The 27,637-nt window shown below is 47.4% G+C and overlaps 1 protein-coding gene across 1 annotated transcript in view; it reads left to right on the top strand.

The window, feature by feature from the left end:
- wdfy3 (WD repeat and FYVE domain containing 3) overlaps positions 1-27,637 on the top strand; it is an 86,254-nt gene that overhangs the window by 35,895 nt on the left and 22,722 nt on the right. The window contains exons 16-40 of the mRNA XM_076270892.1: positions 2,931-3,168; positions 5,127-5,227; positions 6,849-7,067; positions 8,202-8,383; positions 9,751-9,982; positions 10,325-10,485; positions 11,716-11,827; positions 12,254-12,444; positions 13,054-13,206; positions 13,648-13,721; positions 14,031-14,192; positions 14,956-15,047; positions 15,372-15,492; positions 17,174-17,391; positions 17,699-17,895; positions 19,125-19,259; positions 19,693-19,872; positions 20,104-20,337; positions 20,509-20,608; positions 21,828-21,988; positions 23,595-23,824; positions 24,620-24,729; positions 25,224-25,406; positions 25,814-25,971; positions 26,359-26,436. Of these exons, the coding sequence (XP_076127007.1) occupies positions 2,931-3,168; positions 5,127-5,227; positions 6,849-7,067; positions 8,202-8,383; positions 9,751-9,982; positions 10,325-10,485; positions 11,716-11,827; positions 12,254-12,444; positions 13,054-13,206; positions 13,648-13,721; positions 14,031-14,192; positions 14,956-15,047; positions 15,372-15,492; positions 17,174-17,391; positions 17,699-17,895; positions 19,125-19,259; positions 19,693-19,872; positions 20,104-20,337; positions 20,509-20,608; positions 21,828-21,988; positions 23,595-23,824; positions 24,620-24,729; positions 25,224-25,406; positions 25,814-25,971; positions 26,359-26,436 (4,022 nt within the window). The remainder of the gene's footprint in view (positions 1-2,930; positions 3,169-5,126; positions 5,228-6,848; positions 7,068-8,201; positions 8,384-9,750; positions 9,983-10,324; positions 10,486-11,715; positions 11,828-12,253; positions 12,445-13,053; positions 13,207-13,647; positions 13,722-14,030; positions 14,193-14,955; positions 15,048-15,371; positions 15,493-17,173; positions 17,392-17,698; positions 17,896-19,124; positions 19,260-19,692; positions 19,873-20,103; positions 20,338-20,508; positions 20,609-21,827; positions 21,989-23,594; positions 23,825-24,619; positions 24,730-25,223; positions 25,407-25,813; positions 25,972-26,358; positions 26,437-27,637) is intronic.

The following is a 27,637-nucleotide window of genomic DNA, read 5'->3' as shown; positions in this document are numbered from 1 at the left end:
ACACACACACACACACACTCACACTCACACACTAGACCAGCTCACTCAGCTACGAGGCCGAGATTAGAAGTAAGAGACACACACACACACACACACACACACACACACACACACTCACACTCACACACTAGACCAGCTCACTCAGCTACGAGGCCGAGATGAGAAGTAAGAGACACACACACACACACACACACACACACACACACACACACACACACACACACACACACACACACACACACACACTCACACTCACACTCACACACTAGACCAGCTCACTCAGCTACGAGGCCGAGATGAGAAGTAAGAGACACACACACACACACACACACACACACACACACACACACACACACACACACACTCACACTCACACACTAGACCAGCTCACTCAGCTACGAGGCCGAGATGAGAAGTAAGAGACACACACACACACACTCTCACACTCACACACACACACTAGACCAGCTCACTCAGCTACAAGGTTGAGATGAGAAGTAAGAGACACACACACACACCGACGAAGAATCACACACACACACACACACACACACACACACACACACACACACACACACACACTCACACTCACACACTAGACCAGCTCACTCAGCTACGAGGTCGAGATGAGAAGTAAGAGACACACACACACTAGACCAGCTCACTCGGCTACGAGGCCGAGATGAGAATTAAGAGACACACACACACACACACACACACACACACACACACTCACACACTAGACCAGCTCACTCAGCTACGAGGTCGAGATGAGAAGTAAGAGACACACACACACACACACACACACACACACACACACACACACACACACACACTCACACACTAGACCGAGATTAGAAGTAAAGCCTATTTTATGCTTCTGCGTCAAATCGACGGCGTACCCCCGCAGACCCCTCTGTGTCGCCGCAAACCCCTCTCCGACGTAGCTCGACGTGCACCTCCAAAAAATTGTAACTTTGCGTTGAGGCGACGCAGACCGCAAGGACTGTGATTGGTCAACTCGTCCTGTGTGTTGATAGTCGGTGTTTCAAGCAGCCTACTGTCGTAGGAGTGCTGGTGTAGCTACGCCGTGGAGTTGACGCAGAAGCATGTTGAGCCCTTAAGAGACACACACGCACACACACAAACACATACGCACACACACACACACACACACACAGAGATGCAAACCTTAATGCACAAACACACAAAGATGCACACATACACACACACACACACACACACACAAAGACGCAGGCAAACACGCTCTCTCTCTATTCCCACACTGCTCCTCGAATGTTTGAGTCAGCCTGTGTGTGTGTGTGTGTGTGTGTGTGTGTGTATGTATATGTGTGTGAGAGAGAGAGAGGGAGAGAGAGAGAGAAGGAGGGAGTCTGTGCCTAAGTCTGTTTTCTTTGTCATTAGGGCAGGATGGACATTTTCATCTTTACCAGCCCAGCAGCACAGCCTCTTTAAAAAGCCATGAGTTACCTCTAGCCTCAAACAAAGCCTGTCCTCTTTCTCCCCCTAATTTCCTCCCTCCCTCTATCTATCTATCTTTCTCCCTCTCTCTCTATCTTTCTCCCTCTCTCTATCTTTCTCCCTCTCTCTATCTATCCTTCTCCCTCTCTCTCTATCTTTCTCCCTCTCTCTCTATCTTTCTCCCTCTCTCTATCTTTCTCCCTCTCTCTATCTATCCTTCTCCCTCTCTCTCTATCTTTCTCTCTCTATCTATCCTTCTCCCTCTCTCTCTATCTTTCTCCCTCTCTCTATCTTTCTCCCTCTCTCTATCTATCCTTCTCCCTCTCTCTCTATCTTTCTCTCTCTATCTATCCTTCTCCCTCTCTCTCTATCTTTCTCCCTCTCTCTATCTTTCTCCCTCTCTCTATCTTTCTCCCTCTCTCTCTCTATCATTCTCTCTCTCTCTCTCTATCCTTCTCCCTCTCTCTATCTTTCTCCCTCTCTCTCTATCTTTCTCTCCCTCTCTCTCTCTATCTGTATCTATTTCCATCTCGCTCTCCTCTGTTTCCCTCCCCTCCACTCGGTGGGTGAGTAGTGAGTCTGAGTGCTGCACTTCCTGCAGGAGATGGCTTCAGACTTTTTAATTAGCAGACAAAATGACTTACTTGCTGTTTCGCGAGGAGGCCTCTGACAAATCTTTATTTTCAACATTTCATAAAAGGATCTCCATTCCCCACTGAAATGATTAACTTATTGAGTAGCACGGCCTTAGTCACAGAGATGTATACACTCACTCTCTCTTTTTATCTCTCTCTTTCTCTCTCTTTCTCTCACACACACACACACACATACAGGCACACACAGGCACACAGTCTCCTCAGTCGTTATCCATCTATTTCAGATGACTTGTTTCTTAGTCATTTCTGTCTGAAAGTTGTGTACAATGGAAATACGTCACTTAACAGCAGGAATGACACACTAGCCCCCCGTAAAACAGGAAGTGCCTGGGGTAAAAGAGGAAGCTGCGTTGCTTGTGCTCCGACTGAGGTTGATGGCTGGACTTAATCTGTCACGCCACTTCAGAGCTTTCTAAGGCCATGCTTGCTTATGTTTGTGAATGCTACTTCTGAGCTTGACCGTTTCACCTGAGTGATGTATTGATAGCTGCTGTGCATATTGTTATCCCTGTCATACATTGTACCACAGCCATGGTGCCAATGCTATGTATGATGGCAAACAATAATCACAGGACCTGGAGTAGTTTGATTGGTAGTTGCAGAGGCATTGTCAGTAGCACATACAGTGGTAGTAATAGAAGTTGACCATTCAGAGAAATATTTGCAGAAGCAGAACTGCTGTATCCAGTAGTAGAGATAGTGTTATCTGCCAATTAGCTGTAATGGCTGTTGCTATTGATAATCAATCATGATGATGATAATAATCAGTCTATCCTTTGGTGCGGCCAACAGGTAGCATGACCATGTCGATGGAGGGCTTCGGGCCAGACAGCGTGTTTGCAGTGACGACCGAGGACACCAGCCAATACCGCATCAGCCGTAGCCTGGTGCGCTCGTCCGAGGACAGCACGGTCCCCCTGACGCGCGTCAAGTGCCTGGTCTCCATGACGACGCCACACGACATCCGGCTGCATGGCTCTGCGGTCACGCCCGCCTTTGTGGAGTTTGACACCTCGTTGGAGGGCTTCGGGTGAGAATGTTTTGTGTGTGTGTGTGTGTGTGTGTGTGTGTGTGTGTGTGTGTGTGTGTGTGTGTGTGCAGAATTTAAAACTTCCTGCTCTAATCAGGGAATATGTAGATTTGTTGATGCTCAGATTAAGATAAGTCCTATTTGCAATTATCACATGTATAAGCCCAAATCTGCTTTAAAAAAAGTAGATTAGAGCAAAACTAATAAGCTAAACATCAGACATCCGAGTACTTCTGAGTATCTTTCATAAACCCCTTTCATCAAGACTTTAGACTCCTGTTTTATATGCGCAAATGCACAAATCTTCTTACAGAGAGGCATTCTGGGTACAGCAGGCTGGTTCAAGTCTCTACCTGATACTGTTGTGTGCCGTGTTTAGTTGTGGGCTTGTCCCTGTGAGGAGAGCAGGGGTGTGGGGATGGTGGTGGTGCAGGAGGAGGTGGATAGTGTGAAGCCATCGTAGTGGGGATGGTGGTGGTGCAGGAGGAGGTGGATAGTGTGAAGCCATCGTAGTAGGGCGGCCCAGAGGAACATCTGTGCAGACAGACTGCAGGACTGCACTGCAAAGCCCTGGCAGTCTGGAGTCTAAAGCCCTCGTCTAACGCGACGAGCTTTGGAAAACCACACAAGCCGAACAGACACACACACACACACACACACACACACACACACACACACACACACACACACACACACACACACAGACAGATGGACATGCTATGCTACATTTGTTAAGCATTCAGCTATTCTTTTTAATTCTTTTATACTTGTTCATAGCCAAAATCAACCTCATTTTAGGTATAATTTTACTCTTTCACCAGTTTTTAACCGTTTATCATCATGATTTACGTTTTTACTTGTTATGCTCTGCCTTAGCTACAACGTTATTTTGCTCTACAACACTTTGGTCAGCGTCTGTTCCGTCCCGTTCCGTCCCGTTCCGTTCTGTGTGTGGCGTTATAAATACACTTGTCCTGACTGGACTGAATAGAACATGGTACGGACGTGCGTCTGGAGCGGCGGGGGCCTTGCTGGGCCGTCCAGCCAGAGGATGTGCGCTCCAGCAGCGCCAGGCGCCCATCTGCCCCCATCAAATATTCATCAGCCCCGGACTGCACAGTGACAGGGGCGTGGGGGGGCTGCAGACCCAACCCAGCCAGGCTGAGGAACATGTCTGGGGGTGATATGGAGGGGAGGATGAAGGGGGTGAGATTGGAAAAATTGAGTGTGGTCAAGGGAGAAAGATGCAGTGAATGGTGATGTGAAATGGAAAGAGGAGGGTAAAGAAAGGGAGTGTTAATGAGTGAGAGGAGAGAGAGAGAGAGAGAGATAGAGATGTGTGGGACAGGTTAATGTGTCATAGTGGGAGAGCTGCTGATGTAGTGGGGGCAACTGAAGGGATGTGGGCATTCATCAATAGTGCTGTCTAGACACACGCACACACAAAGTTCCATGGAGGGGAGTTTCATATTTTTGTTGATAGGATTTAGTTGGCACTGATGTATTTGTGTGTGTGTGTGTGTGTGTGTGTGTGTGTTGATAAACACCTCATCTGCTCCCTACTCTCTCGGGGTGAAAGGGGTGCACATTTGGGGTGCACATCACACATCATCTGCGTAGACAGACACTGGGTACCAGGCTCACTGCCAACTCCCCCTCTGCTCCCCATAACAAATGAATGTATGCACCAGACAGCATACATGTCCCCTGGTACTGCAGTTTTAGACATATTACATTATTTACGCATACATTTAATGGTTTTTCAGATGCCTATTTTATGACACTGGCAGATGGGAATGGAGTGTGTTGTTTTCACACTTTAGGGAATTTGTGCAGTCATGTCAAGAATGACGCTTATGTGTCATGCACCTGCTAAAAATATTTTTGGTTATGTTGAGTCAAAACATTGCGCAAAATAACTTTTTGTTTGTGTGTGTGTGTGTGAATTTGTTCCACAGCTGTCTGTTCCTGCCAAGCTTGGCCCCACATAACGCCCCCTCCAACAACGCCAACACATCTGGAGTCAGTGATGGAGCCGTGCTCAGTGGCATGGGAACGGGTTAGTGGGCGTACACACACACACACACACACACAAAGCCCATATGCTCCTGATTTCTGGAGAAATATTCTGTACTCTCTCTCGCTCTCCCTTTCTCTTGTCGCTCTCTCACTCACATACACACATGTGTACACACACACACACACACACACACACACACACACACCCGCATACCCACATACTCAGATATAAGTAAAATCGTTCATCACAAGCACACACAAATGCTCTCACACACACTCACGCCTAGCCTACATAATCACAAACCATGTGAATCATTCATCATCCGTCTCTCTCTTACACACTCTCTCTCACACCCACACACACACACATTCACATTAGTGAACTCATCAGTGCTGAGACAGATTGGCTTTAGATGTTTTTAGTAAGGTCCCACCTTTTGAAGGTTTTAGAATATCTTATTAGCATATTTAAGTTTCTATAACACACAGTGCTCTGGCCATTAAATAGCCTTAGTTGCGGAAATGGCCTTAAATTAAACAAACAAACAAACAAACAGATTGGCTTTAAGTGAGCGCAAAAACAGATGAGCGTGAAGGTGAGAGACGTTGTGGAGAGTGTGTTGTGGAGGTTCAGACCCAACTAATCTGTCCCTCTGTCTGGAATGAAAGCCCCGTGTCTGTTTAGACCTGGGTGGATTGCCTCTTGACGTGAATATGTGTATCTCTTCTATATGTTCGTTAAGAGTGTGTGTGTAGGAAAGAGAGTGTGAATGAGTGTGAGTGTAGTTTAGTAGTTGCAGCAGGATCGGTTTCCCCTCAGAGGAATTGTAAGTGGTACAGACAGGGTGAGGGATACCTGCAGTGCATACTGGGTCTTGTAGTATTTATGAGAGTGGGGGCTTGTAAAGCAGGGCTGCTTGCCTGGGGCTGGCTCCTTCATCCTTTTATAGTCAGGCCCCCGACTGGCCGCCCCTGACCCATTTTACAGGATGACATCATCGTGCTCTCCCCGATTCTGAGACACTGCTGCAGCAGCACTAGGGAGAGAGATAGAGAGAACAAGTACGCCGTCTTCCATTCTCTCTCTCTCTCTCTCTCTCTCTCTCTCTAACTCACTTTTTTCTCTTCACAAGGAACCCCTGTGGTTTTCCGCCCATGTTTTTTTGTTGTAGAGAGACAGTGTAGCACAGACTGCTGTGTGTGTGTGTGTGTGTGCGTGTGTGTGTGTGTGTGTGTGTGTGTGTGTGTGTGTGTGTGTGTGTGTGTGTGTGTGTGTGTGTGTGTGTGTGTGTGTGTGTGTGTGTGTGTTCTCTGCTTTTACCCACTGCAGGTGGCCCGTACCTTTTAGCGTTTCAAAGAGCATGATATGCAGCAATATGTCTTTTGCACTCTATTGTTACTGGAACTATTTTTTTTTAGTAATTCATTTAATCCTGGTTTATCCTTAAAAGCATAATTTAATTTCCTTGAGTAATTCTAGTTAATCAGTTGTATATTACACAATAATACACTCACTTAACATACACGTACGTACACACACACACATACACACACACACACACACACACACACACACACACACATTATAAAGACGACTGATGGTAATACTGCTCCTTAGGAATGCTACCGGATGTGGTAACCTCCCTCTCTGTTCTCCGCAGGTGAACGTCTGTTCCCCCCTCCGTCAGGCCTGAGCTACTCGTGCTGGTTCTGTATCGAGCGCTTCAGCACACCGCCGCAGAACCACCCGGTGCGCCTGCTGACCATGGTGCGGCGGGCCAGCTCATCCGAGCAGCACTACGTGTGCCTGGCCGTGGTGTTGTCCGCCAAGGACCGATCGCTCATGGTCTCCACCAAAGAGGAGCTGCTGCAGAACTACGGTACAGACAGACACACACACAGACACACAGACAGACTGACACACAGACAGACAGACACACAGACAAACAGACAGACACACAGACAGACACACAGACAGACACACAGACAGACACACAGACAGACACACAGACAGACACACAGACAGACACACAGACAGACACACAGACAGACACACAGACAGACACACAGAGAGGACATGCAGGCAGAGATGGAGATGGAAATACAGACAGGCAGATACAGACAGACAACTACAAAGTCAGTCAGACAGACAGGCAGGCAGGCAGATGTTTATGTATGTATGCAGACGACTAGAGAGACAGGCTGACAGAAATGCAGACAAATAGATGAAGACATATTTGTATGCAGATGAGCAGGGAGACAGACAGAAACACACATGGGTTGGATAGGCAGATGTTTATGCATGCAGACAGAGACAGTTGGACAAATGGACAGATAGCCAGACAGGCCCACAGCTCTTCTAGCATCTGTCTACATGTCTCTGTCTGGCTGTCTGCTTATGTATACAGACAGACTCATAGACAGACAGATGCATAGCGAGACGATCTCTTAGGAGAAGTGAGAAACTTAGTCAGACTGTATGCAGACAGGTGACCGCTTGACTTGAGTCATATATATAAAAAAAGAATGCAGTTCCACTCTCTATCCCTAAAGTGGCCAGATCTACAGACAGAGCACTCAGACATGCACATTATCAGACATCAACACAGTGTGTGTGTGTGTGTGTGTGTGTGTGTGTGTGTGTGTGTGTGTTCATGACTTCATAAGTGACAGATCTTAATAGGCAGGCTGATACATCAGCATTTCTTAACTGACTGCAGGCTCGGTGGCCAGTAGAGTGTATGGTCAGTGTCAGACTGGCTCAAACTGGCAGGACACAGCTGGAACTGTCAGCAGTACCTCACTTCCTTCTCCTTTGCCTTTCCCCTCCTCTCTCTCTCTCTCTCTCTTTCTCTCCTTTTATTTCTGTCAACCCTCATATGGCTGCCCCCCCCTTTTCTCTTTGTTTCTCTGTTTTACTTTATACCTCCCTTTTTCTCTCAACTTACTCTTGTCCTCTTTCCCCCCCCCATTTCTCTCCCTCTTTCTCAATCTCTCATCTTCCCCCTCTCCAGTGGATGACTTCAGCGAGGAGTCGTCCTTCTACGAGATCCTGCCGTGCTGCGCACGGTTCCGCTGTGGCGATCTGATCAGCGAGGGCCAGTGGCACCACCTGGTGCTGGTCATGAGCAGGGGCATGCTCAAGAACAGCATGGCCACGCTCTACATCGACGGGCAGATGGTCAGCACCGTTAAGGTGAGACACTAATCCCCCCTCCCCCCACCCATTCAGCAACCCACCCACCACACTGCTCCATCGTGCCCCAATGCCAGCACCAAGCCCGATCCTTAGACACGAGAGAGCGAGAGGGAAGGACGTTCAGAAAATGGTGTTCTTATTTCAGAGATTGTCATTGTCTAGGTCATGCTGTGTTTATGGAAAAGGGGTCAAATGGGCACTTAACCAGTGAGCAACGCTGTACCAGTGTTTGCAGGTCTGACATACTTTTTAAAAAGTGGATCATATCTCAATGAATAATGAATGGGTGTCTGTGTCGGCTGGCAGATGGTGAATTCCACAGCCTGCTTTTGTAAAAGTACAGATATGCTGTTATGGCCTGATACAGGAGTGTTGACAGTCCCAGTAGGGCTTGGAGGCAAGGTTGAGAGATACCCCCACTGTCCAGCCAGGTGGTTGAGCACCTGGGAGGAAGTACCTAGGGGGACCCAACCAAGTGAGGGCAGATGGGGGGGGGGGGCACACTGACATTTGTGGGAAGACAGATTTTGTCAAACAGCCCTAGTATTGTCATTCAGCCATCTGCTCCTACAGGAGATGTCAGTGTCGGAGTGTGTGCATATTCTCATGTGGTGAGAGCCCCATCTTACTCGCCTGTTATCTTGTGGTTTAGCTGAGATTTACCACAAGATGTTAAATGTCAACACCTAGCCTGCCACACACACACACACACACACACACACTCACACACTACATTACATAGCATTCAGTTTCAGGTCAGAAACCGCAGGCACGCAGAAGCCACTTCCTGCCGTTTGCTGATCGGCGCTGTGTCATTTCCTGTGTGTTTGTGCCAGCGGAGTCAGCACAGGGCCTCCTGCTCTTGCCGTGTCTTTAAGACGGAGAGGACTGCTGCTTACTGAGATTCTTTTAGCGAAAGAGGCGGTCGAGAACGGGAAGTCTGATCCCATCAGCTTCTCAGTCTCTTGGCTGTTTCTAGTTCTGTCTGCCACCTTGTGTTGGGGGAAGCATAGTGTAGCACAGGATTATCTAGCACTCAGTCCTGCTCCTGCTTAGTCCTTGCTCTAAGCACGTCTGATTAACACTTGTGTTGTGGTCACAGCCTTGATTAGCTAAATTGTGTGTTCAGTGAAGTAAAGAAGTGAAACAGACAAAGCTTTTTGCCCGTTTGTAGGTAGTCGTACATACATATTGTACCCAGAGGGTGTTTTGTGACATGTCTCCCACTGGTCAGGCTGGTCCTCATCCATTTTGGCCTTTTTGTGCCCAAGCCACACCTACTGCTTTTCCTGCCCCTACCTCATTTCGGCTGGTCCTGCTTTCCTGCCCCTACCTCATTTCCTGTTTTGTCACATCCTGTGCAGCTCCACTACGTGCACAGTGCACCGGGCGGCTCGGGGTCGACCAATCCGCCGGTGGTGAGCGCAGTGTACAGCTACGTGGGCACGCCCCCGGCGCAGCGGCAGGTCTCCACGCTGGTGTGGCGACTGGGCCCTACACACTTCCTGGAGGACGTGCTGCCCGCCGCCAGCGTGGCCGCCATCTACGAACTGGGGCCCAACTACGCCGGAACCTTCCAGGCTGTCTACCTGCCCTGTGAGTTAAAGCTCTCGGTGTCTGTGTCTGTAGCTCTGTTTTGTGTGTGTGTGTGTGTGTGTGTACGTATGTGTCTCGTGTGTGTGTGTGTATGTGTGTCTGTCTCTGTGAGTGACCGAGAGATCAGAGTGATTGTTCAACCAATTATGTACAACCAAAAGTGATTTTTAATGTAAAAAGATTTAAGAAGTTTGTAGCTGTTTGACGTTTTCTGTGTGAATTGATGGGATGTCATGAATAACACACTCTAGTCACAGCCAACACTGACCACCACCATACTGACCACCACCACAGCCACGGCCTCAGCGGCCCCATGCTGACGTTGCTGTCCCTCCCCTGCAGGTAAAGACTCCAAGGTAGAGGCGTCCCCACCCTGTCCAGTGGCTCTGGTGCCCGAGGAGAAGGTGTCGTTTAGCCTGTACGCCTTTTCTGTGCTGGCTCTCACCGTGGCCAAGATCAGGAAGGTCTACAACAAGCTGGACAGCAAGGCCATCGCCAAGCAGGTGGGAAAGGACACACTTCCGTGTTACATTTCCTCTCTTCCTCTCGAGGGGATAGTTGTGTCTCGCTGCTGCTGTCATATTCTAAACTTGGTGTGTAGCGTGTGTGTGTGTGTGTGTGTGTGTGTGTGTGTGTGTGTGTGTGTGTGTGTGTGTGTGTGTGTGTGTGTGTGTGTGTGTGTGTGTGTGTGTGTGTGTGTGTGTGTGTGTGTGTGTGTGTGTGTGTGTGTGTGTGTGTGTGTGTGTGTGTGTGTGTGTGTGTGTGTGTGTGTGTGTGTTGCGTGTTTGTGATTCCCTTAGTACTTGACCTCCATAGTTGTCTAGAGCTCACTTTGTTGCTGTTGCCATTGCCATCTTCTCTGCACCATCTCCCTTGAGTTCCTCCCTGTCTATCTTGTGAGTGTGTGTGTGTGTTTATGTGTGTGGTTTAACCCCATCTGTGGCAGAGTGCAGAGGCAGCATTTAACTTCCAGTACACCAGCTGCATCAGCACCCCATAAACTTACACACACACATACACACACAGTAACAAAAAGGAGATAACACACTTCCAGGTACACAGATATAAAGATACTGATGCACACACACACACACACACACTCCTAGGTGAGACTTTAGCACCTAACGTCTGGTCTGGGCAGAGAAGCGTCCTGGAGGAGTGTGTCTCGCTGATGCAGCCCAATAAGCACGAGAGAAAGTGCTGAATGTCTGCCTTTTAAACATCTGCTCGGCGCTGTACAGACACTCAGGACTGAATGAAGCCCACATAGAGTTGACCAGATCCACACAGAATACCATGTCTGGCTAGTAAATACCAACGTTGTTATTACGCAGGTATTACATCAGGATTAAGAGTTTTCTTCATTGATGACGAATTAGCTTCATAGTTTAGTAATTACTCTTCTTACATGCACATTCATATCCAGTTGTCCATTTTAAAACTCCCCTGCCAAGTCACCAGTGCTGAGGAGAATGCATGCGAGTGTCCATCTGGCGCTAGTGAGAGGTGTGGTCAGTGTGTGGCTTGCACAAGCTCATTTCTTCCAGATGGGCACAGCATCAAGGCTACCTCAGGGCCTGGCACAGTCACAGACACAACATTATGAACGTGTACTGTACAGTATTGTTCTGTGCTGGAAGGCCTACAGGCAAATGAACACTAGGGGGGAAAAAGAATTAATAAAGAATACATTTTCACCTCATTTTCTGATGATTTCCCATGTTCCCTTGCAGCTAGCGGTATCCTCTCACGAGAACGCCACACCGGTGAAACTCATCAACAACTCAGCGGGCCACCTCAACGGCCCAGCCCGCAGCATAGGAGCCGCTGTGATTGGCTACCTGGGTAAGACTCCCATGAGCCCTCAGGTGGCTGCCAGAGTTGAGGGGGGTTGGAGTGAGGTGGGGGTGGGTGGGTGGCAGGGTTGGCGTGTGTGTGGGTGGGGGCTTTCTTTGGTACTTTGAAGTCCAAGAGGATTTTGTGTCTCTCTGAATGTGATTAAAGCTCTAGGGTGAAGAGGCCTAGCATGAATGTTGTAATTGATAAATGAACACTTATAGCTTTGTGGCTATCAGCCTTCTCCATGTGAGGCCTTTGATGTTGGCTCCTCAGTCTTGGCTGTGTGTGTGTGTGTGATTGAGTGTGTGTGCTTGTGTATCTGCACACGGTGTCTCTGTGTGTGTGCACACATGTGTGGTCACAATCTCTCTCTCTCTCTCTCTCTCTCTCTCTCTCTCTCTCTCTCTCTCTCTCTCTCCTTATCTTCCTCAGGAGTGCGTGCGTTTGAGCCTAAGCCCGTCGCCACCAACCTGCAGTACGTCGGCGGTGCGGCGGCCATCTTGGGACTCGTCGCCATGGCATCAGACGTGGAAGGGCTGTACGCCGCAGTCAAGGCGCTGGTGTGCGTCGTCAAGAGCAACCCCCTGGCCAGTAAAGAGATGGAGCGCATCAAAGGCTACCAGGTGGGCCGGAGAGATACCGCTGCACTGTGACCGCACATCACAGGAGGACAAAGCCTGTTACAGCCAGTCATATCCACCAGAGCCATACGCTTTACAGCAGGCCAGTCACCCACCACACAAGTCACCCAGTGCAGTTTAAAGCTGCCGTTTCAGCCATTGTTAGGAAAATGGAACGTTTTTTTGGTTAAGTGGTGCTGTTGAAGTGACCATACATATATATATACATGTATAATGTGTTGTTTGTGTAATTCTCGCAAGTATGGTAGTATAGCTGTTTGTAATGGGTAACAGTATTTTTAACCTGTTATGTTGGCTAGCTGTATGGTTGTTTGGTTGTTAGGAGTCTGTGATTGAGTAGAGCTGGGATGGGTGGTGTATGACCCATTGTTATTGACGTTCTTGTAAGCGTATAACTGATAGTGTTATTTGCTGGTGTGCGATAGTTATTGATGCAGGTTTAGCTGTGTACTGGATTGGGATTGATGATAGTGCTGAAGTACAACAGAATGTCTGTGTGAGAGTTTGTGTATGCATTGTGTGTGTATATATGTGTGTTTGTGTGATTGATGTGGTTTGTGTGTGTGTGTGTGTGTGTGTGTGTGTGGACAGTTGCTGGCCATGCTGCTTAAGAAGAAGCGCTCTCTGCTGAACAGCCACATCCTCCACTTGACCTTCTCCTTGGTGGGCACGGTGGACAGCGGTCACGAGACCTCCATCATCCCCAACTCCACTGCCTTCCAGGACCTGCTGTGCGACTTCGAGGTGAGTGCCTGAGACGGAGGCCTGGGGAAGCCCTGGAGAGACATTGGGCTGGGGCTTGTCTGGGATGCTACTACATGACCTGCTGTAGCACTGGGTCTTGTTGGTTTTTAATTGGTATTGAAGATGGTTATTCATGCGGAGGCACTGTGGTGCAACTGGCTACAGCTTCTACACCTTCGGTCCAGGAGTCCGACTTGGGTCATTTCCCAGTCCCGCTCTATCTCTCTCTCCCACTTGCTTCCTGACACTCTTCATTGTCCTCTAACAATAAAAGCCAAAAAGCCCCCAAAAAATATACAAAAAAAAAGAAGATGGTGATTAATATGTTATTTGCTTGACACTGTTTTGGCCGACTCTTACTTAAAGGTAACAATGATGGGATGGCCTTGAAGTGTCATTATTTGTGTTACAAGCCAAACACGTTTTTTGACCCCTCTGCAGGTGTGGCTGCACGCTCCGTACGAGCTCCACCTGTCTCTGTTTGAGCATTTCATCGAGCTGCTGACTGAGTCCAGGTGAGTGTGTGTATTTGTGTGTGTGTTCTGTCACTATCACTGGAGGAAACTGTAATTGTTTGCAATCAAGCAGAGGGAATGTAATTGTGTGTGATGGGTTAATGACAGATCAGTGAAGGTGAGTGTGTATCATGTACTGTATGTGTGTATCTGTTTATCTGTGTGCGTTTGTGTGTGTTGGATGTTCTTGTATTTCTGTCCGTGTTGTCACTGACTTCCTCTGTGTGTTATCAGTGATTTAATCTGTGTGTGTGTGTGTGTGTGTGTGTGTGTGTGTGTGTGTGTGTGTGTGTGTGTGTGTGTCTCCAGTGAGGCGGCGAAGAATGCAAAGCTGCTGCGTGAGTTCCAGCTGATCCCCAAGCTGCTGCTGACGCTGCGGGACACGTCGCTGTCCCAGCCCACCATCACCGCCATCAGCAGCGTGCTCAGCCTGCTGCTACAGGGCTTTCCAAACTCCTACGACCTGCTCAGGTACACACACACATGACACAGATGCATGACGCTGCAGGACGTCAGGCCACACACACACACTCACTCACACACACACTCACAGGTTCTGCATGCATAATGTACACACATAACTCCCAAGGAAATATATGCACACACACAACTATACTTAAACATCCAAGGTGCACATGAAATACTGTTAAGTTAACACTGAGATCCCAATTGAGGTGCAATATAGAGACCAATTTGATTTGTTCCCTTTACCAAAAATACCCTCTGGGCCTCAGGTAATTCAGATATTGGTACTTAATGCATTTAACTTGATGAAAGCTCATGAATAAATAAATGAAACCTAAAAATTCTAAATGTAAGTGGTGCGCAGAGATCTACTGAAAAGGCAATTTAGGGTCCCTACAAAAGATAGCTACGGCTGCGTTCACTTCCCTGGCCTCACCAGTAAAAATGTGGTTGCCCAGCAACAGAGCTCAGAGCGCTTCTGGTGTTGTCCTTGATACGCACCAATAACTAGGATACAGCCGGCTGAACTGCTGCAGCACTTCTCTATAATTTGGGGATAAAGTCAGTGGATGAGTGCATTTTATTCTTCTGAATGCCTGATCATTTTTCTGAAAACACTACACTGCGTTGCAACATCAAAGACAAAAGTACAGAAGCTACTTTTCAACAGAGGCTGCCCGTAACTGTCTGTGGTGCCTGCATTTGGGATGAGCTCTGTGCTTATGTGGAGTTGAGGCAGCTCTGGACCGCTCTTTTCTTTTTCCCTCAGATTCGGACAGTTCATCTCGTCCACCCTGCCCACATTCGCCGTGTGTGAGAAGTTTGTCGTCATGGAAATCAGTGAGGAGAAAGTAGATGGAGGTGAGATACACACACACAGACAACACACACAGACAACACACACACAACACACACACACACACACACACACACACACACACACACACTGTGCAACCCCCACATCAGTTATCAATGACTTAACCTGATAATCACTACCACCTACCACTGTTCAAAAATTAGAATTTTGAAGCAGTCTGGAGGCCTAACTGGTTTATCTGGTGTTACCCTCTTATTGATATGCCAGTTTCTCAATTTCTGTTGTACAGTATCACATCATCTGTCTGTCTTATTTCTCTGTTTAAACGTTTTTCCTCTCTCTCTGTTTCTTTCTGTGTGTGCGCTCAGGGAACGAGGATGACTTTGGTGGTCTGCTGTCTGCCAACGTGATTCTGCTGAGGAACCGGCTGCTGGATATCCTGCTCAAGCTGCTCTTCACCTCCAAGGAGAAATGCACCGTCAACGGGCAGTGAGTTCCGCCAGCTGCCCTCGCTGCCCCTCTCATTTAATCACTGCCCCTCATCTGACCTCCTCTCCCTCTCTCCTCTCCTTTCCTCTCCTCTCTCCTCTCCTCTCTTTTCTTCTCCTTTCCTCTCTCCTCTCTACTCCGTTCCACTTCTCCAATCACCTGCCCCTCTCCCTTAATCACCTTCCCTCTTCTGACCTCCTCTCTACTTCTCCTCTCCTCTCCTCTCCTCTCTTCTGGTCTTCTCTTCTCCTCTCCTCTCCTCTAGTCTTCTCTTCTCCTTTCCTCTCCTCCTCTATTTTAGACTTTTCTTCTCTTCTCCTCTCTCCTCTCCTCTCCTCCTCTCCTCTTCTTTCTTTCTCTCTGCTCCATTCCACTTCTCATCACCTGCACCTCTCCCCTGCTCCCTGCTCCATTCCACTTCCCTCATCGCCTATTCTTTACTCTCCTCTTCTCTTTCTTTCCTCTCTGCTCTTCTTCCCTGTTGTTCTCTCTCTCTTCAACTTTCCTTTCTTCTGCTTTTACTCCCAGATGTTGAACATTACGTCTGAACTGGCACCATCCCCCACCCCCACCCCCCCACCCCACACCACCGTGAATGCTGCTTAGCTAGCTTCAGTCTGGAGTTACATAAGATGTTTTTGTTAAATAAACCTGGAGTCGTGCTCCACGGCTTCCTCTTCTGATCACATTGAGTTCCTTTGATAAAGACAAAACTCCCAGCTGAACGGGAACAGGAACGACTTAGTTGTCACAGTTTGTAGCCTGGTCCTACAAATGCAGACAGTATATCCTTAGCTTCTTAGTCTACTTTTGCACCCCCATCACAATCACAAATGGCAAATGGGTCCAAATGGATTCAAGAAATGTTAGGAATCTCAGATGAGCTTAAAACAGCATTGTCACGGTATAGCTTTATAGTGCTTGAGCACTGGTCCAGAGTCAGTTTTCCATCAGCAACCCATTTTATAGTGAAGTAATGCCTACTGATGGGCATGTGCCTTGCCATGGTGCTCTACGGCTCCCCCTGCTGTTTTCAAATTGTAAATCGTATAGTAGACATCCTCTGATAACACAGTACTCTTCCCTTAAGATCACATCAAGCCAGTTTATCGCTAACAGCTAAACACGTTTAAAATGCAGGTCATAGTAGAAGAGCAGGAGGGTGAAGGACAGTGTGTGTGTGTGTGTGTGTGTGTGTGTGTGTGTGTGTGTGTGTGTGCGTGTGCGTGTGCAGTGAATAGCCCACAGCCAGGCAATGGTGGCTCAGGAACTGGCACACAGTCCAGACCTTGAGCGATGTAGTGCAACAGAGAGAGCATGGTGGCGTTGAATAAAAAATATTTTCCACTTATGTTTCTTTGCTAGCTTTTATCCTTTAAGTGGCAGTTAACGTTCAAAAATACTGCAATGAAATGAGCCAGGAGATATTTTCTTAGGTAGTTAGAAGCTATTTCATCATGTTTCAAAGGCCTTATGGAGTTGCACACTTTGTTTTGGTGATGAAATCTGCATGTAAACTAAAAGCTTTGTTTATTCAACACCTCACCTCTTACTTACACCACACTTGGTTACAAATGCAAATGAATTGCCACTAAAAAGCGCTGCCAGGTCAGTGTTATCCCACGCCCTCCGCCCCCCCAATAGTGTACTGAGTTCCTGTGCTCTCTTGCGCCCCCTGCAGGGCGTGTGAGGAGCTGGTGCGGACGCTGGGCTTCGACTGGCTGCTCATGTTCATGGAGGAGCACCTGCACTCCAGCTCGGTGACGGCCGCCCTCTGGATCCTGGTGGTGCTGCTTAGCAACCAGCCCATCCTGAGCCGCTTCAAGGAGGGCCTGTCCGGAGGAGGCTGGCTGGACCACACCGACTCTGTGCTGACCAATAAGATCGGGACTGTCCTGGGTAAGGGAGTTTGGACTGGGGGGACCTTGAACCTTGAACTTGGACCTTAACTGCTGCGACTGGTCAATTTGACCGTTTAAAAAGTTTTAGCAGTAAAAAGTAGTTCTGAAATGATTGGCGCTTCTGGTGTTAAACTAGTTTTGACTGTACAGCCCTGTTATCTGGATGCTGAGAGGTTTGTTTTACTTAATTTTCCTCCTCTGTCATTAATTCGGACTCCTCCCTCTCCTCCTCATCCCCCTCTCCTCTCCTCCTTTCCCCTCTTCCCCCCATCTCCTCCTTCTCCTCCTCCTCCTCCTACTCTCAGGTTTTAACGTGGGCCGCAGTGCGGGCGGCCGCTCCACGCTGCGTGAGATCAACCGTGACGCGTGCCACTTCCCCTGCTTCCCCGTCATGCAGGCGCTGCTGCCCAAGCACACCAACGTGCCCGAGCTCTACTTCCTGCTCATGGCCCTCTTCCTGCAGCAGCCCGTCAGCGAGCTGCCCGAGAGCCTGCAGGTACATGTCAGTACCAACCCCTTTAATACTACTAACGCTCCTCGGTGTGTGTGTGTGTGTGTGTGTGTGTGTGTGTGTGTGTGTGTGTGTGTGTGTGTGTGTGTGTGTGTGTGTGTGTGTGTGTGTGTGTGTGTGTGTGTGTGTGTGTGTGTGTGAGAGAGAGAGAGAGAGAGAGTGTGAGTGTGTGTGTGTGTCCTCTCAGTGTGTGCCAGTCCACACGCAGGTCTGTCTATCTGCACTCCATCTGTCCTCAGCTGTATCTAACAACACTAACGGCTGTGTGTGTGTGTTTGTGTGTGTGTGTGTGTGTGTGTGTGTGTGTGTGTGTGTGTGACTGGATGGACGGATGGATGGACCCCATACATGCGTGTGGTTTTGTTTTGTGTTTGTGCCTGTCTTTGGGGGCTTCTTCACTGTTCCCACCCTGGCTTTTCTATCTTGTCATGTCATGTCATGTCATGTCGTGTTGAGTTGTGAGGATCTGTCCAATGACCTGAGGTCTGTTGTATCCTCACCTGTCTGACCTCAAACCGCAGCAGCCATCGTCCAGCCTCATGTCCACCCATGCTGTGTGTTGATGTCATTTGTTTGGGTGGCCCGCTATTATACTGTCAACTGTGTGTTGACCATGAGCAATGCAGATCTGTTGACTGTTAGATATGATTGTTTTGAAAATGATTTTGATTTGTTAAACATTAAATTGTCATGTGTTTGTCTATTTATTGTAGGTCATCAAAATCAAGTATTGGTGTACTTTTGTTTTCTATTTGAAGTGTTTCCATCTGCCAGTTGCCTTTGTGTTTTTATTCATTACATTTCCCCATCACTCTTGATCTGTGGACTAGCTATAATAATGTCTGCAGCTTGTTGTTTACGTGCTGCTGCGTTTATTGCACAAGTGATTTATCGATGCAGATAAATTGCAACACAGATGAAAATCTGCACTGAAATAACATAACATGGAATGACATATTGGGCGGTACAGTGTACTGGCAGTATTTGTCAGGACAAATGAGTGGCTGACAAGATTTTAGGTTAGTTTGTCCTTTACTCCAAACCACAGAGCATGAGTAGGGATATTAGGAATGCATTGAAATATTTGTGTGTGTGTGTGTGTGTGAGACTTGCACTGTTGTTTTTGTGCATGCTTGGCTTTTCTCATGGCATTATGAAAACCATATGCCCGTTATGGAATTATGAATCTGAGGTGGGTGTGTGTGTGTGTGTGCGCACAGTTTGACCTGGACTCCATCTGGTCGTTCATCTTCGGTGTGCCGGCGTCCAGTGCCACGGTGGTCAACTCCATCCACAGCGTGTGCACCGAGGCAGCCTTCCTTCTGCTGGCCATGCTGCGCAGCATGCTCAACCTGGTGAGGAGACACACACACACACGCACACACACACACCTACGCACACACGCACACACATACACACACACACACACACACACACATAAATATACATCCGGGAACTCACCTGCACTTGTTTACATACACATAACTTGTATTTATACCCACAAATTCACCCTCATCATGTATACACATGCACACAATTATCCAGAAATATGAAGAAATACACCCACACATATGCATGCCCTTATAAACACTCTTACAGACATACTCACACAATGTCATGCATAATATATACACCCAACATTTCTTTGAGTATGCTTTCATGCCTGTATGCCTGTATGCGGATACTTTTCTATGCAGAGACACATCCACATCAGCACCAGTAGTTGTGTAAGTGAGATCCTCATGCGCGTGTTGAGTGTTGACCGCGTGTGTTGTTGTTGTTCTGCAGCCGTGGCAGTCTGAGGAGGAGGGCTCGTGGCTAAGGGAGTACCCCGTCACCCTCATGCAGTTCTTCCGCTACCTGTACCACAACGTGCCCGACCTGAGCCCCATGTGGCACAGCCCGGAGTTCCTGTGTGCCCTCGCCGCCACCGTCTTCCCCTTCAACATCCGGCCCTACTCTGAGATGGTGCGCCCCCCCCCCCTTCACACAATCCCATTCATTCATTCACCTGTAGTTTGCTCGTTTTCATAGTGGCTTACAGAGAAAGAATGATTTTTTGTCATCACCATTTTTGACCAATTTGATAGTTTGTCATTTTTAGTTAAAATGAAGATTTACCAAAAAAAAAACCAGCTCTGTTCAAAATGTATATCATCTGCCTGCTTAGACAGTATTTTAAAGTTTTTTCCTCTGCAGGTCACTGACCTTGATGACGAGGCAGGTTCTCCCGCTGAAGAGTTCAAGGCCTTCGCGGCCGACTCCGGCATGAACCGCAGCCAGTCGGAGTATTGCAACGTAGGTGCCAAGACCTACCTGACCAATCACCCGGCCAAGAAGTATGTGTTTGACTTCATGCGTGTGCTCATCATGGACAACCTTTGCCTGAGCCCAGCCAGCAAGCAGACTCCCATCATCGACCTGCTGCTGGAGGTAAGGGGACGTGTGAGTGTGGGATGGTGTGAGTGTTTCTTTGTGTTATGATCTGATGGAACACGTGAATTGGTTGGTGGCCATGCTTTTCCTTGATGAAGGGAATTGTGAGTATTGTAGTTTTCCACAAGAGCAGTAGTATTTAGCAGCCACTATGTTGTTCATCCTCAGGCCTCTCCAGAGCGCTCCACCAGGGCTCAGCAGAAGGAGTTCCAGTCCTACATCCTGGACAGCGTCATGGAGCACCTCCTGGCCGCTGACGTGCTTCTAGGTAAGACCAGCCACTTTCCTGACCATAGGACACCCACACTCTTATTAGGCAGCTCATGATTTAGTTAGAGCCCCTATTAGGGCTGTCACTTTACGTTCGAAAATCGATTGCACAATCGATTGGACCAACCATCACAAGTTTCGAAAACTAAAATAGGGAATTGATTTTAACCAAATATGTACACTTCATTTTAAATGAATTAAACAAATAAAAAAGATAGATGTAACAAAACCCACAAACAAGCAGAAAAAGAAAATAAAGAATTCCGAAAATTCCCAACAATTTTACGCACCGGAAACAGCTGTTTCAATCAGCTGCTGTGCTGCTGGTGTTTGCCAAAAAATGGAGGACAACGCGATCAACCTGTGCGACATGAGAGAGACGAGTGATAAGCCCCAATAACTTGAGGAGTTCGATATGGAAGCACTTCGGGTTTTGGGTAGATCAAACTATGGAGAAGGACAAAGCGGTATGCAAACTGTGCAGTCATGAGTTCCTAGTATGTAGCCGAAATTTGTTTGACATTTTTAATCGTAAACACAGCCACGTAGAAGCCTGCTGTAATGTTTTTCACTGATGTTATGGCAGTCCACTCTGCTTATTGTTTTTCGAGAATGTTGCACTCCTGTTTGTCATTGTGAACGAAACTTCACGCTAATAAATCATCAGAAATATTGCTGGCTTGTGCATCTTCAAGCGCCCTCCTTACCTTCGTCCTAATGCCTGTTAGTTGTCAGTGGATTGGCCTATTTTTGCCGTTGAAAATGGAAGCGTCTTTAGACGTAGAAAATCGATTTTACAATCGATTCAATGAACACTTATGTCTCAAAAATCGAACAGGATTTTTTCCCAAAACTGACAGCCCTAGCCCCTATACATAATAATAGAGATTGATTTAAGCATCATTGAAATTCATTTTAGTCTAATTAAATTTTTACACGTCTGAATTTAATCTCGTCTAGGGCTTCTCCGGCTGCCACACTTTAAAGAGATGATTTTGAAATGTACATGAGCTAAATTATCAAATAGATAAGAGTCATTTAAAGTGTATCCAGATCTCTGCCTCTTCAGGGATAGAACTGCCTTCGGCATAATAATATACCCAACGTGGGTGTAGGCTGGCAAATTTTTGGTATTGACCAGAATGCAGACAGACCTCTCAATATGTTTGCTGTGACTCTTCCTCACTGTCACACACCTCCGCACTGTCCATCCGCAGGAGAGGATGCCTCCATGCCCATCACCACCGGGGGCAACTACCAGACACTGGTCAACAACGTCTTCTACTTCACCCAGCGTGTGGTGGACAAGCTCTGGCAGGGCATGTTCAACAAGGAGTCCAAGCTGGTGGTGGAGTTCATCGTGCAGCTCATCAGCCAGGTGAGACCTGCACAGTGGACTGGGTCTGGTGTTAAGGTCATGGCAGGTCATTCCATGGCCTGGACAGACATCCTTCACACATTGTAGGTGTCAGTTTTGTGTGCACATACGGAAGGTAATTGGCAGGTACTGTAGCAATGCCAGTCTCATTAAAGAAATATTGGCTCAGTTAACACAGCCACACTTATATGGCACTTATATAATGCAGAAGACTGAAGACTATCAAAGTGTCCACAGATAATTTATTTCCCCTGAGTCATCCAGCATTGATAATTGGAAGAGTAACTGCTTACTTTCATGTTTAGTGGTGCAGTTCCTCTGAGATCACTGCCAGATGTTCTGCCTGTGAATATGGCCGTAGAGAGTTGTTTGCTTAAAATAATGTTGTGCCATTTCATTGAAGTGGAAAATCATGTTAAGTTAGTAATGCTTCCCATGCAGTGTTGTGTGTTGTTGTGGGCCTCTGACGTCCACTGCAGAGTCCCCTTCAGTGGAGCTCTTTCACTGGCCCGTTAAGCCTTACGCTAGTCCTTATTGAATTATCAACACGTGTGGCCATTTATGACCCTCCCGTCATCATAGCTAACAAGCTAACGCAACCTTCCTGGTTTGTGTGCTCGCGGGCAACACACAAGGGGTTTGTTCACTGAAGCAACGGAAGTCAAGTTTCTCACTTTGAGCAAAATAAGAAATGTTGAGCTTTTGAGTGAATAAGTGGCTGATTATTGGGCTGATTATTGGCTTGATTTAGTGCATCATACCACTAGTTCCCTTTTCAAATCAGATTATTGTAACTAGCTCTTCATTTCTTTTCTCAGGCGTTTGGGCATCTGTGAATGACTAAACCCACTATGCACTTAAGGCACACTATCAACGTTAGCTTGGCTCATTATCCGCCAGCACCCCTTGTCTGAACAGTAGCTACACACATAAACAGTCTGAGGGGAGAAAAATAAACTATGTTGTTAAGTGCAGTAAGCAGAGAGAGGTGCAAGGCCTAGACCCCCTGACCTTCCAACCAAGAGTGTTTCCCACCCGCACCAAACCTCTCCCGTTAACGGCACCTGAATAATGCGGTCTGTATTCTAGAGCAGGAACTAGCATTTAGATTTACGGAACGCTGCGTCATGCTGAGACACACACACACACACACACACACACACACACACACAAACACGCAAAAAACAAACACTTACTGTATTCATACACCCTCACAACACAGTACCCCTCTTTGAGCTTTTGCTAAGTTAAGCTTTTGTAGTAATGTACACAATCACACAGAAAAAAAGCATCTATTCACACATTCGCAGGTCCATACGTATTACTACTAATAAGCTTTTTGGTCTCATGCCCGCTATACATGCATGCAAACACAAACACAAACAATTCGACACACACACACACACACACACACACACACACACTCACACTCGCACACTCACGTTCAAAGGTACTCTCTGGTAAATCTGGTACGGATTGCCCAACAAAAACCTTACTGTACTGCCCTTTTTCCTCTTTCACTCCCATTACCTCTCTCTCTCTCTCTCTCTGTCTCTCTCTCTCTCTCTCTCTCTCTCCCTCTCTCTCCCTCTCTCCCTGTCCACAGTCCAAGCGGCGTTCGCAGGGCTTATCCCTGGACCCCATCTACCACTGCCTGAACCGCACGGTGCTGTACCAGCTGTCGCGTCCGCACAAGACCGTGCCGCAGCAGGTGGCCCTGCTGGACTCTCTCCGCGTGCTCACCGTCAACCGCAACCTGGTGCTGGGGCCCGGGAACCATGACCAGGAGTTTGTGGCCTGCCTGGCACACTGCTTCATGAACCTGCACACCGGGAGGTGAGCCTACATACAGAGAGATGGGTGGAAGAGAGGCGAGAGAGAGAGAGAGAGAGAGAGAAAGAAAGAAAGAAAGAAAGAAAGAAAGAGAAGGTCACAGAAGGGGTCGGAGAGGGATTGTGTTTTGTGCCTGTATGTTTATGGGTTCCATAGGCAGTTTGGCTATGTTTAATAGGTGTTAGTTGCAGCTGCAGTTTGCATCCTGAGTCTCTATGTGAAGACCAACATAGTTTTTGTTTATGTCTTTCTGTCTCCTTCAGTCTTCTGCCCCCCCCCTCTCTTTATCTCCTTCTCTCTCTCCTTGTTGTTGCTAGTGCTAAAGAAGGATCTCTGGCCTTGCCTCTGTATAGGGATTTAGTCATTAGAGTGCTGTCAAGTGGCAGTCCTCTGCCTAAATGATACTCTGACTGAGTATTCATTCTCTTTCATATCCAAACGCTCAATTATGCATACATTTTATAGTAGCACAGCATTTACAGAGCACTTCACTTAAATGTATTCTATTTCAATTTGAATGAGTAGCGTGTTTGGCCTTATGGGATGGTTTAATAGGTGGTTCAGTGCTCTAGCAACAGATGTTCATTGCAAAGATCCCTTTATTCTCTCAACACTCCTTGTCTGCACTTGAATTTGCTTACTTGAATTGCCTATGCCATTATTAGCAGGTGGACAAACACAGATGTGTTCACAGGGAGCAATATTTAGCATGCAGTGAGCCTCTTTAAAATATACCGACTGACGTGCGTTGTTAGTTGATGATGTCACTGATGCCTTCACTGTGGCCCCTCCTTGCAGCAGCGTCGAGGGATTCGGTCTTGAAGCCGAAGCCAGGATGACCACCTGGCATGTCATGGTTCCGTCGGAAAACGAGCCCGACCCTGTCCACAGCCAGGACCCCAGCGAAGGTGGGTCTGAGATTGAAGCGAATCAAAAAAGCTTATGAAAAGTTTTTTTTTTATCACAGAAATGAAATTGAATTGTGACGGTAGACACTAGAAAAGACAGAGCACTCTACACAGCAGTAATTGACCAAGTAAACACTTCAGTGAGGTAGCACAGCATTTTTCTGATAGGCCTTCTAATTATAACTGTATCTTATTAGATAGTTAGATAGTTAGTGTTCAGAAAATGGCATAGAATCCATTTACATTTAGAGAGTAATTGAACTGATGCCTGTGCCTGTGTGTGTGCCTGTGTGTGTGTGTGTATCTGTGTGTGTGTGTGTCTGTGTGTGTGGGTCTGTGTGTGTCTGTGTGTGTGGGTCTGTGTGTGTCTGTGTGTGTGTGTGTCTTTGTGTCTGTGTGCGTGTGTGTGTGTCTGTGTGTGTGTCTGTGTGCATGTGCGTCTTTGTGCGTGTGTATGTGTTGGCTCGTGTGTGTATGCGTTGGCTGGTGTGCAGGCCGTCAGTTGCTGCTGAAGGCGGTGAACCGCGTGTGGACGGAGCTGATGCACAGCAAGAGGCCGATGCTGGAGGAGATCTTCAAGGTCTCTCTGCCCACCAACGACCGCGGACACGTGGACATCGTCACCGCACGGCCCGCCCTGGAGGAACCGGCTGCCAAGAGCTGGCAGAACCACCTCAGTGAGTTAGAACTCACTCACTCACACACACACACACAAACACACACACACACACACACACACACACACACACACACAGGAAGAATGTAATAAGTTTTGAATTAGTCAGTTGGGGATACAGGAGTGTGTGATTACCCCCCCCCCCCCCCCTACCACTGAAACACCCCTTCAGTCGTTCTCCTCCAATGGCCTGTGTGACCGCCTCATTACGTAACTGCTCGCACAGCTAGTAGATGGGGAAATGGGTAATCTGCACTGTTTGGCAGGCTGGCAGATGTTTGGATGTTTGGCAGAGCATAGTAGAACAATTTCTTCACCATCCCTGATCAAAAGACTCAGAAACACTAGCTCAGTTCATAATCTCTCTTGTTTGCTCCCCCCCCCCCCCCCCCTTCTCTGTCCTTGTAGTCCATGAGAAGAAGTGCATCAGTCGAGGGGAGGCGTTGGCTCCAGCGACCCAGTCGAAGCTGTCTCGTGTCAGCAGTGGCTTTGGCCTGTCCAAGCTGACCGGAGCCCGCCGCAACAAGAAGGAGAACAGCCTCAATAAGAACAACCTCTCTGCACAGGTAACTCACACACACACACACACACACACACACACTCAAAGACCTGTGTTTTATGAACCAGCAAATGCAAGGTCACTCGCACAAATATTGCTAGGACGTCCATGTCACTGATACTGAAATGAAGTGAGATGGGCATCACATGCAAAATAATTTTGTAAATGTTAGTAACACTGAGAGCCAATCAGAACTCATTGATTCCGGACAAGATCATCTGGAGTTTGAGCCCAGAGCCTTGTTGCTCAGTGTGGGTACTCAAATCGGCTTAGTCACCGTTAGCATAATGTGTGGCTGGAGCCTTTAGCATGTCATGCCCGCATAGCGACACACGCACAACTGCTTGCCTGGATGTCACAGCAGGTGGATGTGAAATCATTTCTGTCTCCACAGGAAACCTGCCAATGGATGTTCACTCACATTGCTGTGGTGCGAGACCTCGTCGCAATGCAGTACAAAGAGTACCAGGAGGTGAGAAGTGTGTGTGTGTGTGTGTTTGTGTGTGTGTTTGTGTGTGTGCGTGTGTGTGTGTGTGTGTTTACACCAATGCTTACTCATACATTACAGCTATCAGATTGGATATTGCTTTTGTCATCAGAATTGGATGCTTCTCACCATTTCTCTCGCTAGGCATTTTCTCCTCTCCTCTTTTTGGCTGTTTGTGTTCCCTATCTCTGTTTAATTAAAGTGATTTTTTCTAAAGTTTTTCATACACTGACTGACTCCGTCGTCTGGTGCTTTGGTCACTTGGTGTATCTGCATTGAGTTCAGGCCTCTCAGTTTGCGACCATCAGATTGTCTAACCCAGACCCATACACACACACACACTTACACACACACACACACACATACAGTACACACATACACATCTGCAAGGCTTAAAGTTCCCAGGGCCGTAATTCACTGTGCCGGAATTCAGGCAACGTCTGGGCCATTTAGGATTGAAATATAGATAATTATACAAAATGGTGTAGAAAATCCCTGATAGCTAGCAGGAAGAGAAATGTCCCTTGCTCTAAGCCCTGTATCTGTTTCCGCTCATTTCCTCAACACGAGGCTCAGCTTTTTCGTCAGATAGGGGGCAGAGAAACGAAATCACTAATATATCAAGCCTGACAGTGCATGAGACCTGACAGACAGGAGAGATGTCTGAGCTCATAAACTCCGTTTCCTGTCGGAGAGCTAATCGGATTTCCTCAGGGATGAGCACTTTCATGTGTGAGTGAGTGAGGGAGGGATTTATACAGTAGGAATTTACATGAATGCTGTGTAAAGCAAGACAGTTTTGTATTGGCAGTAATAGACTTTCACTATTCAGCTATAAGGCTAATTTATAGTCACAAAAAACAATGTTGTTGACAGATGTCGCGGCACTGCAGGCCTTTATAGTTCTGCGCCAGGGACAAAACATCTTGTTTCTATTTTCTAACTTGTACATTTTTTAACATTATTTCTCATCACGAAACAAAAGTAAACAGTCAGAATATGTGACAATGCCTGTACTGGTTCAAGTATTTTGCATACACAATAGGTTCTGCGTCACCCCAACAGACACACATTTTGTCCCTTTTTATATATGTGCATATAAATTGTTATCAATTGGAAGCAGATTTCTTCCTGGATAATGATATTCACTATTGGACGTTTCACTGTTAGACCAAAACATCCTGCT

This window comes from Alosa pseudoharengus, unplaced genomic scaffold (assembly GCF_046254945.1).
Source record: "Alosa pseudoharengus isolate Yale_2024_CS ecotype anadromous, Long Island Sound unplaced genomic scaffold, YU_APseudo_1.1 YU_APseudo_1.1_scf_6, whole genome shotgun sequence".
NCBI lineage: Eukaryota > Metazoa > Chordata > Actinopteri > Clupeiformes > Clupeidae > Alosa > Alosa pseudoharengus.
This window is presented reverse-complemented; position numbering and strand designations above follow the sequence as displayed.